The 17,214-nt window shown below is 36.8% G+C and overlaps 1 protein-coding gene across 1 annotated transcript; it reads left to right on the top strand.

Moving 5' to 3' along the window:
* The first annotated feature begins 296 nt into the window (after positions 1-296).
* ERMARD (ER membrane-associated RNA degradation) lies at positions 297-16,567 on the top strand. Its single transcript, XM_010160344.1, has 17 exons — positions 297-465; positions 1,425-1,564; positions 2,085-2,186; positions 4,125-4,214; positions 5,301-5,398; positions 6,016-6,152; positions 7,464-7,578; positions 8,155-8,257; positions 8,733-8,762; positions 9,259-9,327; positions 10,135-10,305; positions 11,202-11,285; positions 12,024-12,103; positions 12,890-13,018; positions 14,488-14,697; positions 15,617-15,730; positions 16,408-16,567. Exons 1-17 carry the CDS (start codon positions 297-299, stop codon positions 16,565-16,567), a joined length of 2,001 nt encoding a protein of 666 aa, XP_010158646.1.
* Positions 16,568-17,214: the final 647 nt, after the last annotated feature.

Raw genomic sequence — 17,214 nt, 5'->3', positions numbered from 1 at the left:
TGGGATCTTTTGCTTCCATCTATCTTGGCATCAGTTCAGAAGATACAACCATTCAAAAATATACCATGCTGGCATTATGCAAATACAGAAATTCTTCTTCTCAGTTTTCCACAAGATGGTTCTGCTCAGTGTGTTCCTTTTATCGTATGCATAGATGAAAGTTGTGTTGCAAAACAGCTTGTTTAGAGATACTGTATTACTATCTGAATATCTGTGCTTATAGCTATGCATTAATAATAATATTCTTTGTTCTCATGTACTTTCTTAATACAAGGACTCTTTCTTTGGTCTTCTAGATGGCATTGTCAGACTCAGTCACTACTTGTCTTTCTCCACCTGTGCATTATGTGATTTGCAAACTTGGATTTGAGAAGAAAGACACCTATGATATTAATAACATTTTATCTGAAAATGGTGAAGTATGTTGGCAAGCTGTTACAGAGCATGTGTGTTATCTTGAATCAGGTTGGTGTTCACCTGGTGTAGTAGTGATACATTTAAGACTGATAGAGAATTTCAGTACAGTTCATAGCAATCCTAGCTCAGTTATAACATTTTATTACAGTCGAGCATTAGCTTTGCTGCAGATTAGAGTATGTACAGTTCATACCTACAAGGAGCTTTACATTTTTCATCCATGTTTGGGTTTTGGTTATTGCTGGCTCCTAAGATTCATGTAATCTGTGCTATATAAGTAGCTCCTCCTTTGCTTCCTCATTCATCTTGGATCCCAACATCATGTGCCTGTAGGGGATCAGTTCTTCTCTCCTAACTCGTAATTGCTTTCTTCTGCGTTCTTTATATCCCTTTTGACGTAAATTTGAAACACTCTGGGGCCATCAGTATTCTTAGTGTTGCTTCTTGTTTTGCTTCTCCAACTTCAGCTTGTACAGAAGTAGTTTGGTTTCCCTTTTGTATGTAGAACACCAGTATCTTTCAGTAAATTAGAAGAATTTATTTTCTTATGAAAGTGTCCTACCAAAGAGGAGCAGTCATACCTCAGTAAGGTACCACATCCATCTGAGTTCTTTAAAGGGTGTAAATGATGCAACTTGGCTGATCCCTCTGAGCCTGCACTAGCTTCTAGCTTGATTGTGTGGAATTCATGCACTCCATTAGGTTCTCCCAATTTCAACAAAAACAGAACATAATAATCTTCTTTCATATTTACTTGTGTGGGTTTTTTTAACTTTTTGTTTGGAGAAGGTACTTGAACTTCTCTCGTTTTACACTGCACTTTTCTGTATCTTATCTGTGTGGTCTTTTGGACAATCCATTGTAGCGTATTACTTGTGATAAAATAGTCTTGATTAAATTCTCTGACTTAAAAAAGCTGTAGCAGGTTTTTACTCCTCGTGTGTTTTAAAATATTGGACCTTTGGGAAGTTTGGTACTCTAATCACCTTCTGTTTTTTCAATTTAAGATCAAAGTGTGGACTATATCAAAAGCATACGATCATTAGGACCTGTGTGTGAATCTGTTCATTTGTACTTCAAATCTCTGACCAAGGAGCAGTTTGTAATTCAGTATGCATTATGGTTCCGCTGGACAAACTACACGGAGGTATGGAAATGCCTGTTGACAATGTGTATTTTGGCACATGAACCCTTTGTGGAAGTTTAACGTAAGAATGCGCAAGAGATACCAATTAACCAAAGTGCTTAGAATTTGTAATTAATTGTCCTTCTGTGAAGCATAGTTGCTTCTAATTTTCCTGACTTTATAATTAGATTATATGTAAGTTATCACAAATAGAACGTGAGGTCCTTTGGGCCTGTTCTAACCTAAGATGGTAGGATTTGGGGGTTTTGTAATAACCTGTGCTTAATATAAATTTACTGTGTAAAGTTACTGTTGGTAATTTGTATGTAAAGCACTGGATACATTGTAACTTAAACTACAAAAGGTGCTATAGGGAATTTTCCTTCCAGACACCTGCAGTGTATCTCCCTGGGGTGGTTTTCTTTCTGCGCTTGCATGGAGAGTATCACAGAAGAATATTGAGGTTACTCTGTGCTTCTGAAAATTGGATTTTTCCTTCCAAATATTTAACACAGTATTCTTTTTCTCCTCCATCATACAGTTATTTCTTGAAGTATTTGATGTTCTACAATGTACGCAAACTACGGAGGTTGCTCTTGGCTTAATGAAGCTAACATCATGCCTGGAGCGAGCCTTGGGTGATGTAAGTGCCAGATGAGGAGTCTGTTGCAGATTTGGTTTCATAAAATGGGAATGAGCTCTTGGATGTAATTGCACATTGAAAAAGTGAGATTACCCTTATTGTGGTAGTACACTAATAGCCCAGCTGCCTTTTGAGTTGGACAGATGTTCCTTTCTGGATCCAGTTGTGCAAACGGAAACATCTTAGGGGGCTCCTTCACCTGTGCTGGTAGAGTTGCTTTTGTGAGTGTTGTTATTAACCAATTTCATTAAAAAAGAGCAAAGTGTGCTTAATCAGTGTACATATAGTAAGTCTTTGTTACTGTGATTTATTTAACTGACACAGGGAGCAGCATACCTTCCACAGAAGATCTGATGATGTGCTAACTTCTGTGAGGAGAGGCAGGAGCAGGAAGCTGTAAATGGGCTGCCAGACAACTTCTTTCCTCAGAGCTCTGTTCGCAGAATGTACATCTGGTTAAATGCTTCGACATGAGTCTCTGAAAAAACATTCAGAAGTCAGCTAACCACTTGAATTCTTGACCTAACTGATCAGCTGGATAGATCTGGGAACCATCTTGTAGTCCTGAACGTTTGCTTTGTTAACACATTCCCTCTTTCCTTTACCCTGTAATAGTAAAGGTATGCACTGCAGGAGTTCCATGACCAGCAGGAGGCAAGGAGTCCATATGTGATATGACTTAGACTTAGGAATTCTGACTGGTATTAAGGAACCTGTACTGTGAATCCTTTTTAGTGGAACGTGAATAAGGCATTCAGCATTCGGTGGTAGCTCTGCTTATGTTTCTTCGGTCAACCTTCACAGCCACCTGCCTTGTTTGCTGGTATTCTGTACGTTATGTGAGTGCAATATTCAAAGACCTAGTAGCAAGTTAGACTGGTGAACTGGTCCAAGTACCTTTCCAATTTTTTCCCCCTACCTCCATTTTTGGTTTTGAGCTGGATCAGTTCCCTGATCTGCTTCACTGGATGACCACACAAACAGATGCCACCACTACTTATGAGCATGCAGGTTAGAGAGAAGGGAGCAGCAGCTGTTTTAAGAGACTCTGCTGCTGGGGTATTTTGCCCATGGCTAAGATGAAATAGCTGGTTGTTAAATATCTACGAGGAGCTCTGGAGAAGGAAGTGACAGAGAAAGAACAGTGGGCTAATTCGCACCTAAACAAACTAATTTGCTCAAGTTGGGGTGGTAAATTTTGAAGTAATGACAAATTACCAAAGATTGAAAAATAAACATCAGGGAGAATGCAAAGACTGGAAGGCTTCACAGCGCAGGAGACTGGAGATGCTGAGACTGCCCAGCTAGGATAAAGTTCAGTTTAAGGAAGAGCCAGAATCAGAAGACAAACCACAAGCCTCATTCCTTTAACAATTACAAGCCCTATGGATATCTAGGGGAAGAATGAAGTATGATTTCCTGGGTAGAGTTTATTCCCTTAATTGTGTGTATACAGACACTGTGAAAAGCTCACTGTATGGGATTTTTTTTCTTTCCTGATATGTTCTGTAAATTTTAATTTGTTATGGAATTACAGAATTTTTAAGTATTACGTGGGTTTTGTTTGATGAGTGTTTTTACAATAATGGAGATTGGCCTCAGGTTGCACCAGGACATGTTTAGGTTGGATATTAGGAAAAATTTCTTCACTGAAAGGTTTGTCAGGGATTGGAACAGGCTGCCCAGGGAGGTGTCTGAGTCACCATCCCTGGATGGATTTAAGAGAGGTGTTGATGAGGTGCTCAGGGACGTGGTTTAGTGGTGGACTTGGCAGTGTTCGGTTAACACCTGGACTCCATGGTCTTAGAGGTCTTTTCCAACCTAAAGATTCTGTGATTCTATGGAATGGTTACTGGGTAAAATAGTCAAGTTGCATGTTTGAAATACAAAGAGATATACTGAATTACTTACGTTATCTGTTTTGTTTTTGTGTAATAGGTGTATTTACTGATTGGTAAAGATTGCCCTTTCCTTCTAAGAGACTTGCTTGCTTCTGAGCAGCTTGCGATTGTCTTTGGACAAGCTGTAGTAAGTGCACAGTTTTGAAATAAGTAATAAATACTGAGTTGGTTTTCCTCTTGCCAAATGGCAGGTTTCCCAGCATAGCCTTTGCTTGCACTGAAGAAGAGCCTGCAAATTCTGTAATATATTGGAAAAGCCTTAATTTTATACATGTTACAATATGGGGGATGCATGGCAAAAATAGCGAACATTGTAAATGGAAATATGTTTTAAGGCAAGCTCCTAAGTTCTTACTTGCTTCTCTACATGAAAATCGTACATACATATAATATCACCTATCTGTCAAGGGGGTGAGCAAACTGCAGAGTTGTTGCCTCTTTCTGAGTCGCACCACTTGGAAATACACATCGTGCGCTGGCTGTGTCTGACAAACCTGTGTTCCCCTCCACCACTGTAGTAAGGCACTTTATAACATTTACCACATTAGCATTTTTCAAAATAGAGGGAACTAATTTGTTCGTCCCCGTTTGCAAAAAAGTAATAAAACCAAAATTCTGGTGGCGTTTGCACTGTTGTGCAAACAGAGTAGCTGGTCTTTCTCAATCAATTTTACAAACGTAAATTCTTTGTTAGGACAAAGTATTGGAAGGGAACTATAGAAGTTTGTGTTGTTAGCCAATCTTGTAGTGTTATAAGGATTATTTCTTTAATTTTCATGGCATGTGCAATGTTTTGATCTTTTAACTGTAAGAATCGAACTAAAGATTTTCTTTTTGTTTGATAGTGATCTGGGAATACAGCTTTGAATACAAATTCTGTACTTTACATTCATTTGTATTAAATTATGAGAAGTGAGAGCTGAACTTGATCTCACTTGTTTGCTTGTCATAACTGTTGGAAATGTCTAATAACTAGTTTTGTTCACCCCGTATTAGATGCTATAGCATATACCAGTAAGCTGAAAGATTTGCTTTCAGAGAATACTGGGAATTGCAAATAATGAGTTGCTATTACTGTGACAAGCTGTGGCCAGACATTTTGACAGTAGACATTGTAATTTCTCAATAACTTCTGAAGTTTTCTGCCAGGGAAAGATAGAAGGTAATAAACAATAGATTTCTTCATGCAGTAATCACTTTGTTTATTAATTAGATGAATGTACTGAGGGTGTTCATTGGATCTCCATATGGTCTGAATCTTCGTAATGTTTTGTGGCATGGGTTTGCATCCCCACAAGAAATTCCTGCAAAGTAAGTTACCAAAAGTAATCTAATTTTTCTTACCAGTCAGACTTGAGAGCGCTTGAAAAGCTGTTAGGAAAACTTACTGCTCTTACTAGAAAACAAAAAATAAAATTAAATAAATAAATAAATAAATAACAAAACCAAAGGCTTCTGGCAGTATCCTGACAGTTTTCCCCTGCTGCTGCTGCTTCTTTTGGAAAGAGATTCCATAGAATACTTTGGCCATTCTAAAGCTGGCTGGTTTTAGGACCAGTGTGTTTTTACTAACAGGAAAAGCAAGAAAACTTAAGGTGTTTTATTTCTGAAATCCCAGTTCCTTGTCGGTCAAGGCAGTCAGGAATAACTAGGAACAAAAGGCAGAGGATTGGAGAAGGAGGAGGAGCAACAACAGCCAGTGTGGAATACATTGATGCATTTTTCTTAATTCTGTATTGTTTTTTCATGCTTGTCAATGCAGTTAATTAGTAAGTACCCCTACTCAAAAGAGATGAGGAGTGTAGGCTTTGGATGGCCTTTGAAAGAGAAAAAAACCTCAACCCTTTGTCCCCAGCACACAAATGTTGTCTCTTTGCAAAAGTTTCAGTTGTATAAGCTTTTCTAATATATTATGGTATTTCCCCTAGATATTGTGCTATGCTGCTTTTTTTAACTGCAGGATTGGGTCAGTTGTTACAGACATATCTTCTGCAAATCAAATGCGTTTTAGTACATCGGCCTTACGTGATCTTCATTAGCTTAGAGGAGCTTGATGTGTTTCCAGGCAAGTATTTAACCATAAGCAAGGTTTTGTTACACCCTATTTGCTACTGTTTCATTGCCCAAAAGTGCTGTTTGAAAATAATGCATTTTCTACAGTTCTAAGACTGTATCTTAGTTAAGATACCTGTACGCACTGTCATTAGGTGAATCAATCATGCTTGTAGGACAGCTTTTTAATGCTGAGGCAATTCCACTGACTATTGAATCAAAAAATATTCTAAAATAATCATAACACATTGAAATGTGTAGGATTATTGCTTCTAAACCACTTCAACTGTATGTTCCATTTTCTTAATGATGGGAGTTCATTTCATGTAACGGTCATCTTGTTTGCCTTTACAAAATCTAAATCTTTCCAGAATCAGTAGGTTCCAGCTGCATGAGTCCCAGCAGGAGTGCTTGAATCTTGCAGGGAAGGCAGTGCTGGAACAGAGTAAAGGATGGTGGCACATCTTCAGTACACTGATGCTTTTCTCAGGGAAGGACCTGAAGTGTCAGACTAAAATATTCTCGGCTCCCTGGCTAGAGACTTTATTTGATTTATTCCTACTGTTTTTAATGCAACAACAGCATATGGGGAATCCTGGTGACCGTGGTGGTCATGGTCACTGTGCTGTCTAATCAGTTTGCCAGTGGAACATCTGGCACGATTGACAGAACCGAGACAGGGCTTTTGGGAACCAAATCAAGCTGATAACATTCCAATTATTATGTAGTGTAAGTCCTAAAGCTGTTGATTTGCATCGAAGAAAACACCTACTGCAATCAAGTTGCACTTGCCATTTTAAGCTTTCTCTTGGATAAGATATTTATAATGTGAATTCATAAGAATGAGTTTCATTGTATGGTAGCACTGAAGTATGAACTGTTAATTTATTATGCTAAATGTTATCACCAAACCTTGATAAAGTAGGAACAATGTGTTCCTGTTCAAATGTTCATGCTACTTATCAAATTAAAATTATTAATATATATTTGGGGTTTTTTGAAGTATTTGAAGTAGGTAGAGGAACAACTCAACAGAAGCTCACACTAGTTGCTGTGTAGTCTTTTAGTCTCAGTAAAAAGCAGCCACAACTTTTTAAACTGTTTTTACTCTGTAATTTTATATTATCACTAAAAATGCAATCTTACAAACTCCATTTCTGATCTTAAATATGACTACCGTTGTACTTGCATAGTTAAAATAAATTTGATAACATTTAAGTCTCCCTTTACTGAAATAATCTTATTTTTTCAGTGAAATATTAAGAATGAATTAGTAAACCATAGATTGCCAGTGGTTTGTCAATGTTGTTTTGCTACCTTGCAGATCTCAGTGATGAAACGCTTTCCATAGCTGAAGAGCTAGTAAAACTGTCCAGTTTCGTATTAAAAACAATGTTACCATTTTGGATGGCTGCTTTAACAGCTTTCAAGCAAAGCAGGTAACAGTAGCCTTTTTTTTTTAAATTATTTTTTAAAAATAGAATATAAAACTAATATATTCTATATTTATAGAATCATAACAGCATTTATAGATTCCAAATCTGTTGATTAACAACGTATAGTTATGTATTGTTGTGGTGATCTGTCAGAAAATTTGTGAATTTATTACTTTGTTTTGTGCCAACTGCGATTAATAATTTTATTGTGAAACCTAAAAAGAATTATTACAGATGTAGCCAGAAAGGAGAGCTTTACAAAGCAAGTGGAAACAAATCTGCAGATCATGACGCGTTGATTTTTTTTTTTTTTTTTTTAAAAAAGAGAAACAAGTACATTGTTTTGTTTTCCTCTCTGATGCTCCACCTTTCTGTAAGCCATTCTCATCTCTCAGCTGGTTTGAATTCAGTGGTCAGCTTCTCTTGGGCACAGGTAGTTGTTTATCTTTTGTTTACAAAGTGGATTTTTGTCTGGGATTTTTTGGCCTGAGAGTGTACCTCTGAGATATAAAGAGAATCCAAATGGAAATCTGAACTAAGGGTGGAAAATCCCTTTGGGTATCTCTGTTATTTTTTCAGGTATGCTGACTGTGTGATTCTCTTACTTCCTCAGCTGGAAGCAGGACTTAGATTGCTCTTCACTACAACTAACAAGTGTCCAAAGCGATTGTTAACAGCTGAGGTAACAGTTCTGTTTAAAGTCAGTTACGATTTGATGCTAGCAGTATTTGCAAAGTAGTTATTCTAGAAGCACAGTGTCTGAACATCTACAGGTTTTAAAAGAAAAATACTCAATTGATTGTGGAACGTTATGTACAAATTTCCAGTAGAGTTTCATGAATGCCTCTTATTTTTGTGTAAAGATGTCTGTCGGTAAAAGAGATCTGAAAAAGCTCTTGAAGGTTAATGTTCAGGAACAGTAGGTTAGGGTGGAAAGTAGTTCATGTTATGTTTATTTTAAGAAACTTGGCACAAAATCCAACAGTCCCTTTTTTCAATTGTAAGGGTTTGGTTGGGTTTTTTTGGTGGTGTTTTTGTTTTTTTTTCTTATTCATGCACCTCTGTTATCTCATGCAAATAAATAAATGTTTGGTATACATACCTAGTTAACTGTTTTAATTTGAAAATCAAATAATACTAATTGTGTTTTGTTCTAGCCTTCTGCTCTCTACACCACTTTCGATGAGGTACTTGTGATTTTTTTTTTTTTTAATATATACCAAGTCAGAATTTAAGTACATGCATGTTTCCCATGACTAGAGCAGAAAACACTTTCTTGTGTTGGATAAGACATAATTTGTAACTTTTTTCCAAGTAGAAGATGATGGATAGTAAACATTTTAAATTTGTAATCCACTGAAAATATAAAAATTAATACAAATCTTAATGAACAGATTTTAATTTCCTCTAAATATTTTTATCTTGAAATACCTCATCTCACAGAAACGTTCCGTAATTTTTCTAGCTTCAGTTATTCAAAATAAATACAAATAAACATTGCAAGCAGAAATAGTGTATTTTACAACTCTTAAATTATCTAAAATCGTCAGTAATAATTAGTCACCTTGGTTCATGAGTGGCAGAAGTAATTGCTGAAAATTAGGGAAACCAATTACTTTAGTTGGTGTGTTCTCTTTCATTAGCTTTCAGTAATAAGTTTCTATTTAAATTATTTTTTTCTAGATGCTAGCAAAGCATTTGGACAATGAAGAAGTCAACAAGCTTCCTGCAGTTCTTGAGGAACCTGCCATGGCAAGTGTTTTGAAAGTTTTGTTCTTTGGGGTTTTTTTGCTCTTTGATGTTTTCTTTGTTTTTAAATTCAGTAATATATTTATTGATCATGCCTAATACTCATTCGTCATAGTTTTTCTCCAGCAGTTTAGAACCAAAAGGTTGTGAACATCTTTCATTACAAAAGGTACAAATTAGTACCTGACAAGCTATGCTAGGTTAAGAAATAAGACTTTCTGTCTGAAATATGGGAGTCTCAGAGTTATGTTGTTAGACTTCTGAAGATCAGCTGAATGGAGCAGAAGAAAAAATGATGCCTCATACAGGGAAAATGAAAACTTATTTCTGACTGCTTCTGGGAACCATGGTACACTACATGGGCAGATGGCACAAAACCAGAGCTGCAAACCTACCTGCCCACATCCTGCATCTTGCCACCCAAACAGATAGCGAACATGAAAACCAGCAGTGTTGAATTTAGAGGCCTCTTGAGACTGTAAGGGAGATGTGAGTTTACTGTCCTGTTGCCAGAGGCAGTGGGGCTGTGGAGCACTTGGGATGCAAAGCTGAAGGAGATCTGTTGTTACCTGTCACAAAATAGCATGTGTATTAGTTTTGAATTCCATCAGAAGCTACCAAGATGAGGCGTAACTCATCCTTTTTTTTTTTTTGTAAGCACAGTTTGCATTGTTTTTTCTGACCACCTAAATGCCTCTTTCCTGTAGACATGATCACATACCAGTCTTTCAGATGTGTTCTATACACTGAATATATTCTGTGTGAATAGACATTGAATAAATTCTGTACACTTGGTGTATGTTTCCACAGGAATTTCTTTGGGATTTCTTTAACCACCAGGAGGGTCCACGTATAAGAGATCGTTTAAGCCATGGAGAGATCGATCCAAAAGCATTTCCCAGAGAAGTTGCTAATCAGATAGTTGCATTTGCAATTACTCTTCTCTGCAGATTCTCAGATGAAGACAAGTTCGCTTTTAAGGTAGGGATCAATAGGATGCCCTCAGAAGGTTGTTTTCAGTTGTTTTGGATGCCAAATTTGATTTTAGAGGTCTTCTGACTTAATCGTTTTTGGCCACAGTTTTTTGTGGAAATAAAGTATTCCCCCAAATAAAAATTGTGAAAGTATGTTTTTTTCTAGCTTCGTAGGGAAGCAGGTACAAAAAATTTTCCAAAAGATTACCCTTTCTTACTCTACCTTAATTTATATGTTTAACTATTCTTTATTCATATGGTTGATCCATAAATTACAGTGATTCCTCTTAATTTTATATGTCAAACTGTATCGATATCTAGCCTGTTTATCTCCTGAATCATCAGAAAAGTACATACAGCAGCTGTAGCTCAGCCACTGAGGTACATAATATTCAAGATTTTCTTTTTCTGAGCACTGTAAGTCATGGTGGCTCACTGATGGAGGTGTGATTTGTATCCACAATCTATGTTGTGAATTTGTGAGCACTTTTTGTCTAGCAATACGTTTCTCGGCATTACCAATGATTATATTTGCTCCCTCCAATGCCCTGTTAATATTTGGGATTACTTCTTTCAATGTCATACAGCAATCTGTGAGATAAAACTGTTTATTAGTTACAACTCTTAGTTTCTCTCGATGCACTGCATGCTGCTGCATTAAGAGAATGCTTGGTTGCTTTTCTCTCAGCTACTGTGAGGTTTCATAGTTAAAACATGTCAAAGAAATTAGGCTTTAAACACTCACTGTGCTGATTACAGCTTTCAGCCCTTAGACGTTTGGAAGTCTCTCTTGAATTCAGTATTATAGGTGGCTTGCATAAAATTGAGAATAAGTCTAGGTCTGCATACGATTAGGACAGTTTAAAGAAGCTGTTGTGTATTGTCTGTGATTTTGTAAATCAGGAACACATGGTCATAAAACCACTGATGAACTGTGCGAGTTCCTACCGTTCTCGATTCCACCCAATTTCACGACTCAAGAAACAGGTAGGTACTTCCAACTGTGAAAGCATAGAATGGTTTGGGTTGGAAGGGACCTTAAAGATCATCCAGTTCCAACCCCCCTGCCATGGGCAGGGACACCTTCCACTAGACCAGGTTGCTCAAAGCCTCATCCAGCCTGGCCTTGAAGACGGCTAGGGGTGGGGCATCCACAGCTTCTCTGGGCAACCTGTTCCAGTGCCTCACCACCCTCTCCAGGAAGATTTTCTTCCTGATGTCCAATCCAAATGTCCCTGCTTTCAATTTAAACCCAGACTTAAGGACTTAAGTCCTTAAAATTGTGAATGCTTAAAATTGGTCTAAATGCTTTGTTTGTTCTAAGAAGTTAAGATTTTACATATTCAGTTGATGAATTTTTGAACTGCTTGAGGACGTTCCCCTGTTGATTTGAGATTGCAGTAGATGTACTTAGTCCTTTTTGTTTTCTACAGCATTCAGACGTATGTTACAAAAGTCATGTTAGTTTTTTTTATTAAAAATATGAAAGAAAAAACAGTAAATTAGTTTATTCAGATGACGTTTTAGCATGAAAGTATACATCAAGACTTTTTGTCCTAACATAAACCTTAACAATTGATGTCAGCTTACACAGTTATAGCTGCTGAACAAGTAACTTACTACCTGTTGCAGGTTTTTTTCTAAAATAGCCACCAAGAAGAGTAAAATATGTTGTCCTGTCAAAAGGTACCCTTTATGTAACTTTTTTCATGATACCTTTTTGAGGTGCTCGAATGTATGAAGAGCATTCAGTTATGGCCTGAATTGCCAACGGTGCCTGAGGAACACATTCAAACAATTAAAGGGTATGTATATATTATTAAAAAAAGATAGTTCTCAAAATAGTTATGAAGAATGGGATTTGAGATGGTGAATTGTCTCTTCAAATACTGTACTAGGAAGATGATAGACACTGGAGGGGTTGTGAGAAGATCCCGATGTTCTTTTTAGCCTCATCTGTGCTATACACATCAGTACAGATACTCTTAAAAGCTATGAACAGCATGTGAACTTGAGGGGAATAAGACATCCGCAGTATACAAAGGTGTTAGTGACTCCATACTCTGTTTCTGAAGAGATGCTGAAGGGGATGTTAGGAAGTTAAAGCAGAGTTTGAGTCCATCACAATGGAAAAAAAAAAGATGGTTCACCAGATGTAAAACAGAAGATAATTGGTTAATCTGAAAAGGGCTTGGTAACCAAATCAGTGGAAGACTTCACATGAGATACTACTTAAAAAAAAGTAATATTCTCGTATTATTTGAAAAGGAAGAAGTTGCACTTGTTTAGGGCTGAGAGGTGAAAACTCAGTGCATCTCGGCACATACTAAATATGCTGCAGGGTTCTGATGAATGAATAGAGGATTAAGAGGGAAGGGAAGACTGCTGAGACTGAAAAAAAGGTTGGGTTTAGTTGGAGGAAGAAAATCATGCTTACAAGGTGGAGGGGAAAGAACCATAATACCAGAAAGTGACAGTGGACATTTAAGACACTCCTGTCCAAAAAATCTGCATCTTGATCTACGCCATTTGAGAAACCAGTACTACACAGTTTTATCATATCTTTTTTTTTTTTTTCTTTTGTTTTTAAGGCTGGAAGGAAATGCTGAAGCTAGTACTTTAATTTTGATGATATCTGAAATTATATCTCAGTTGCAGCAATATATGCCCCAGAATTGCATTAGTGCAGATGATCCAGTCAATAGTGGCCTGACAGAGAGGTGAGTTTGTCCTCCTGGTTCCTGCTTTCAGCTTCTGCATGCAGCCCAACAGAAGAACCCTCAGACCTAGGTTACTCATTTCCCTGTTCTTAGAACAATGCTTGAAATGTTTCATGCACTTTTCTAATGTTGCTGCTGATTTAATCTATAAATCTTAAGAATGCAGCTGAACATCATCTTCAGAATGAAGATGAGACGTTGTAGATTTGGGGCATTATTACAGTAAAGATTTTACTTAGAAATTAGCATGAAGAAGTAATTTTTCTTTCAGCCTGGGGAAACAAAATGTTTTAATCATTTATGCGCTTACTCGGTTAAATTGTTTTTAATCTGTTTTGTGTGCTAAAACTGCATCAGAAGTTTGGTTTAATGTACTTTGTGTCACAGCTATGTGCTGCCTTTAAAATAGCAATATGCTGCTACATAATTCCATTCTTACATGCATTGGTATCAAGACCGCAAAACAGAAGATACCTTTTAATACTTGCCAGACCTGGAGGTATGTTAGTTGCAATTATATCTGACTTGGAATAATGATCAAGAGAATTTGACTTTTAATTGGCACTCTTGTACAGTCCTGAGTCCTCTGACTGAATCCGTATGTTGGAACAGAACTCTCCTAACCCAACCCATTAGGTGAGGGCAGGATAGTGCATTTTACCTGTTGCTTTGCGTCTGTAGCATGTGTGTTTTCTGTTTCCAACCCATCAGTCTGCACTTGTCTAATTTATGGAAAAGAAGCTTAATTACTAAAGTGTTAAACCATTTTTAGAGTTTTCTGCCTTTGTCACTATTACTCATTGATGTTTTGCTGTCTCCAAGGTAATTCGGGCATGAGGGAGATGAAACACTCCGTTCTTATAGAAGTGTTTCTGAAAGTGATGTGGGACACATTAGGTTAGCAGTTTAGAATACGACAGCAGAAGGATATTTGGGTGCTTTAACAAAGCATAATCTGGTGTGGTGTTGGTTAAAACAATGGCCTCACTACCTGTGTTTTATGAAATGTTAAGTCTGCTTCTTGTTCTGCTCAGAGGAAAGACCACACACTAGTGGTAGTACTAATTAGTACCATGTGTTTGAGTGAATTTTATTATGGTGGATGTTAATTCACTGCGAATTGAACTACAGTGGGAGGCTTCAACCACAACCCTGCTGTGATTTGATGTGCTCAGTGTATCATTTCAGCCAGGCAATTTTGTTTATTGTGGTTGTATTTCTTTGATCTGAAATGGGAAACATATTCGTCACCAGGAGTTTTGCCTTTTCATTTAGTAAAGTGATAAAGACCACAATCACTAACCCTACTGCACAGATCCTTGCTTTGTTTCAGTCATGAAGTAAGAGTAATCTGTTTCCAGGTTTTCTGAGCTAAAACATTACGAAGAAACCACACTGAGTATGAAATATAGCTAATGTTAAATCCACTAACAAAAGATTGAAATTAACAATTCCTTCTTATTTTGGAGGTTGTTGATTGAACTTTGTGATATGCATATTTGCACGCTTTATTCTCCTCGACGGGTTCTGGAAATACTGGTGCTACTCCGTAAAATAAGTACGCAGTGCCATCAAGTGTCTGAACAAGTTATTGCCAGCGTTGAGTTGAGATACCAGCAGTGGATGGACAAGAGTCTACGTTCTCGCCAGAGGCATAACTATCTACGAATGTTGAACAGGTTGGCTGATGGGTTTTCTTTATTTTGTGGCTGGGTGTTTGAGAGAGTGGCTACATGCTGCTGTTGCTAGCTTTCAGTGTTTTGTCCTGGAAGTTGGAAGTCAACAGCATTCGTGTGTCCTTGTTAACCATCGCAGAGTTGAGTGTCAACCCGTATTTCTAGTACGTAGGAATATTGAAATAACAAGAAAATCTCAAATTGGAGAATAATTGAATGGGTGTTTTTATCATTGCTAGATTACTTCCCTGTAAATTGTAAGCTTTCAAATAAAAGTATCATTTAAATGTTAGTGTATTTTTAGTTGCTAGCTTTTCCCGTGTAAGCGTGTAGATGCTTTATCTGAATGCAATAGGTTAAACTGATTTCAAGACTCTACCTACTTTAGTTCTGTTGCTTTTTGTCATTATACCTGGTCAGCATCTTTATAGATAGGAGAGATTGTTTAGTATTCCATTAATTTTTTCCTACTCAGAAGTGGTTTTCAGGGATTTATGAATCTACTTGGAAGACTGTAAATATGATATGCTTGGCTCGGTTATGTTCCTAAATATGTTAACCATATTATCTAAGAAACATAGCTTAAACTGACAACAAAGTATTTGCAATTCCATTGAACACAGCATGATTATCTATGGAGTGGTGGCTACTGATGAGGTTTCCTGTGGAATCTTAAATATATGTGTTTCTCTTTTTTTCGTCTTTTTGAGGTTTCATAATTTATAGTCTTTGTTTATAGTTTTGATATTTGCTCTGCTCTTTGCTGAAGGACTTTTCATAGTATTTCTCCCTGCCTCCCTCCACTATGCAATATCCAGCTATTTAGGATAGATCCAGAAGTCTGAAGAATTTTTTATATTAATGATTTCTATTTAAGTTGGGTTTAATTTTTTTATTTAAAAAAAAATCTGCTTATTTCTAGCATTAAGTTTTTGTCTCCAGTGTTATGGCTCATCTTAGTGTTGATCACTCTGGAAGTAGTCAACGTCCATTTGGTTTGTAAGAAGCCACCTTTTGATTATCAGCAGTATCTGAAGTGAGTATATAAGATTTACTTATATACTTATATATATTTTTTTTGAAAATAGGAAGTCGAACACTTTCCTGTTTGATCTGTAATATAAATCCTGTCGAGGAAAAAAAAAAAAGGAACAGCATGACTTAATACGTTGTCATCCTTCTTTCTCTCATTACAGTTGTCATTATATCTGACGATGTTCACTCAAGAACTGAAATAAGTTCGTTGAAAATATATGGTCCGCTTAGTCACATTTTAAATTTTTATTAGACTCCTCCTTAGTATAGATAGAGAACAACTACACATTATAAAAATATGAATACATAAAAGCTGTATTTAAGGTGTTGGTAATTTTAGTCCTCATGCCAGTTAACAGCTGGTTGGATATCATAGGCATTGTGAAACGTTTGACTGAGAAAGAAAGGAAGCCATTTGGGGAAAATCCTGTCACACGTTTTTTCACTGCATTCTTTCTGTCATAGTGTTTAAATGAAATTCTGGAAATCATCGCTTCTTATCGTTAGAATAAGGGCATGGTTCTCTTCCAGAAGTAGAAGAAACGTTAATGTATAGATCATCCTGAGGGAGATTTGGAAATTTGGAGACAGTAGCAGCTTTAAATCAGGCACTGAGATATTTTTCTGTATTTCTTTTTTCTCTAATGAGTTTTTTGTCTTTGGCTTTATTTCTTATAGGTTTTTGAAGTCAGTCTTGCAGTATACTGAGAACTTGGTGACATACACAAGCCCCGAGAAGAACAAGTGGGATGAAACCATGGAGCTTACAAACCAAGCTTTGATAAAAATAAGGAAAATCAGTGACAGAAAGCTAATGTTAATGCAACTAGCTTCATAAATTACATGGGTTTAAGATCATTTGGACATTGTGATATCTTTAGAGTTCTGGAGTCCTCAGACTTGACAAGTCTAATTCAGAGACAAACTTCATCAGCCATTGTCGAATTTTGGATGCAAAATTTAGTCTTTTTATTAGAAAGTGGATGTTGAAACTGGAGTGGAATGATCACACTTCTGAAGAAGGGGCTGTTTGCCAAATCCAGTGAAAAAGTTTTACTGTGAACTAAATAAGAATGATGCAAGTTCTGCTTTAAGTATTATACATGGTTTGTAGTTTGGAAATTTTGTATTATATTGACGATATCGAAGAAAAGGGGGTGAATTAAAGGTCTAGAAATTTTCTAATCCAAAAAGTAATTTTTTACTTCGAAATATACTGGAAATAATGTCAGACACTGTGATGAACAGGTGGATGATTGATAATCATTTAGCATAATGCACTGCTCATTGACAACTGTGGTGGTTGTCTGTCGTGGTTTAACCCCAAACAGCAAAGAAGTACCACGCAGCCGCTCCCTCACCTCCCCCAGGCCTGCTCCAGTGGAGGAGGAGAATCAGAGGAAGAGACAAGGAAACTCATGGATTCAAATAAGGACAATTTAATAATTGAACATAAATGAATAAAATAGTGAAACTAATAATACT

This window comes from Eurypyga helias, unplaced genomic scaffold, assembly GCF_000690775.1.
Source record: "Eurypyga helias isolate BGI_N326 unplaced genomic scaffold, ASM69077v1 scaffold14011, whole genome shotgun sequence".
NCBI lineage: Eukaryota > Metazoa > Chordata > Aves > Eurypygiformes > Eurypygidae > Eurypyga > Eurypyga helias.
The sequence above is the reverse complement of the archived record's forward strand: the minus strand, read 5'-3'. Positions and strand labels throughout refer to the sequence as shown.

Excerpts from the sequence above, each read along its gene's own strand:
- ERMARD (XM_010160344.1), top strand. The coding sequence starts at position 297 with ATGGCATTGTCAGACTCAGTCACTACTTGTCTTTCTCCACCTGTGCAT. Across the intron at positions 8,258-8,732 it reads AGCGATTGTTAACAGCTGAG|CCTTCTGCTCTCTACACCAC; the intron begins GTAACAGTTCTG and ends GTTTTGTTCTAG. Across the intron at positions 9,328-10,134 it reads TTCTTGAGGAACCTGCCATG|GAATTTCTTTGGGATTTCTT; the intron begins GCAAGTGTTTTG and ends ATGTTTCCACAG.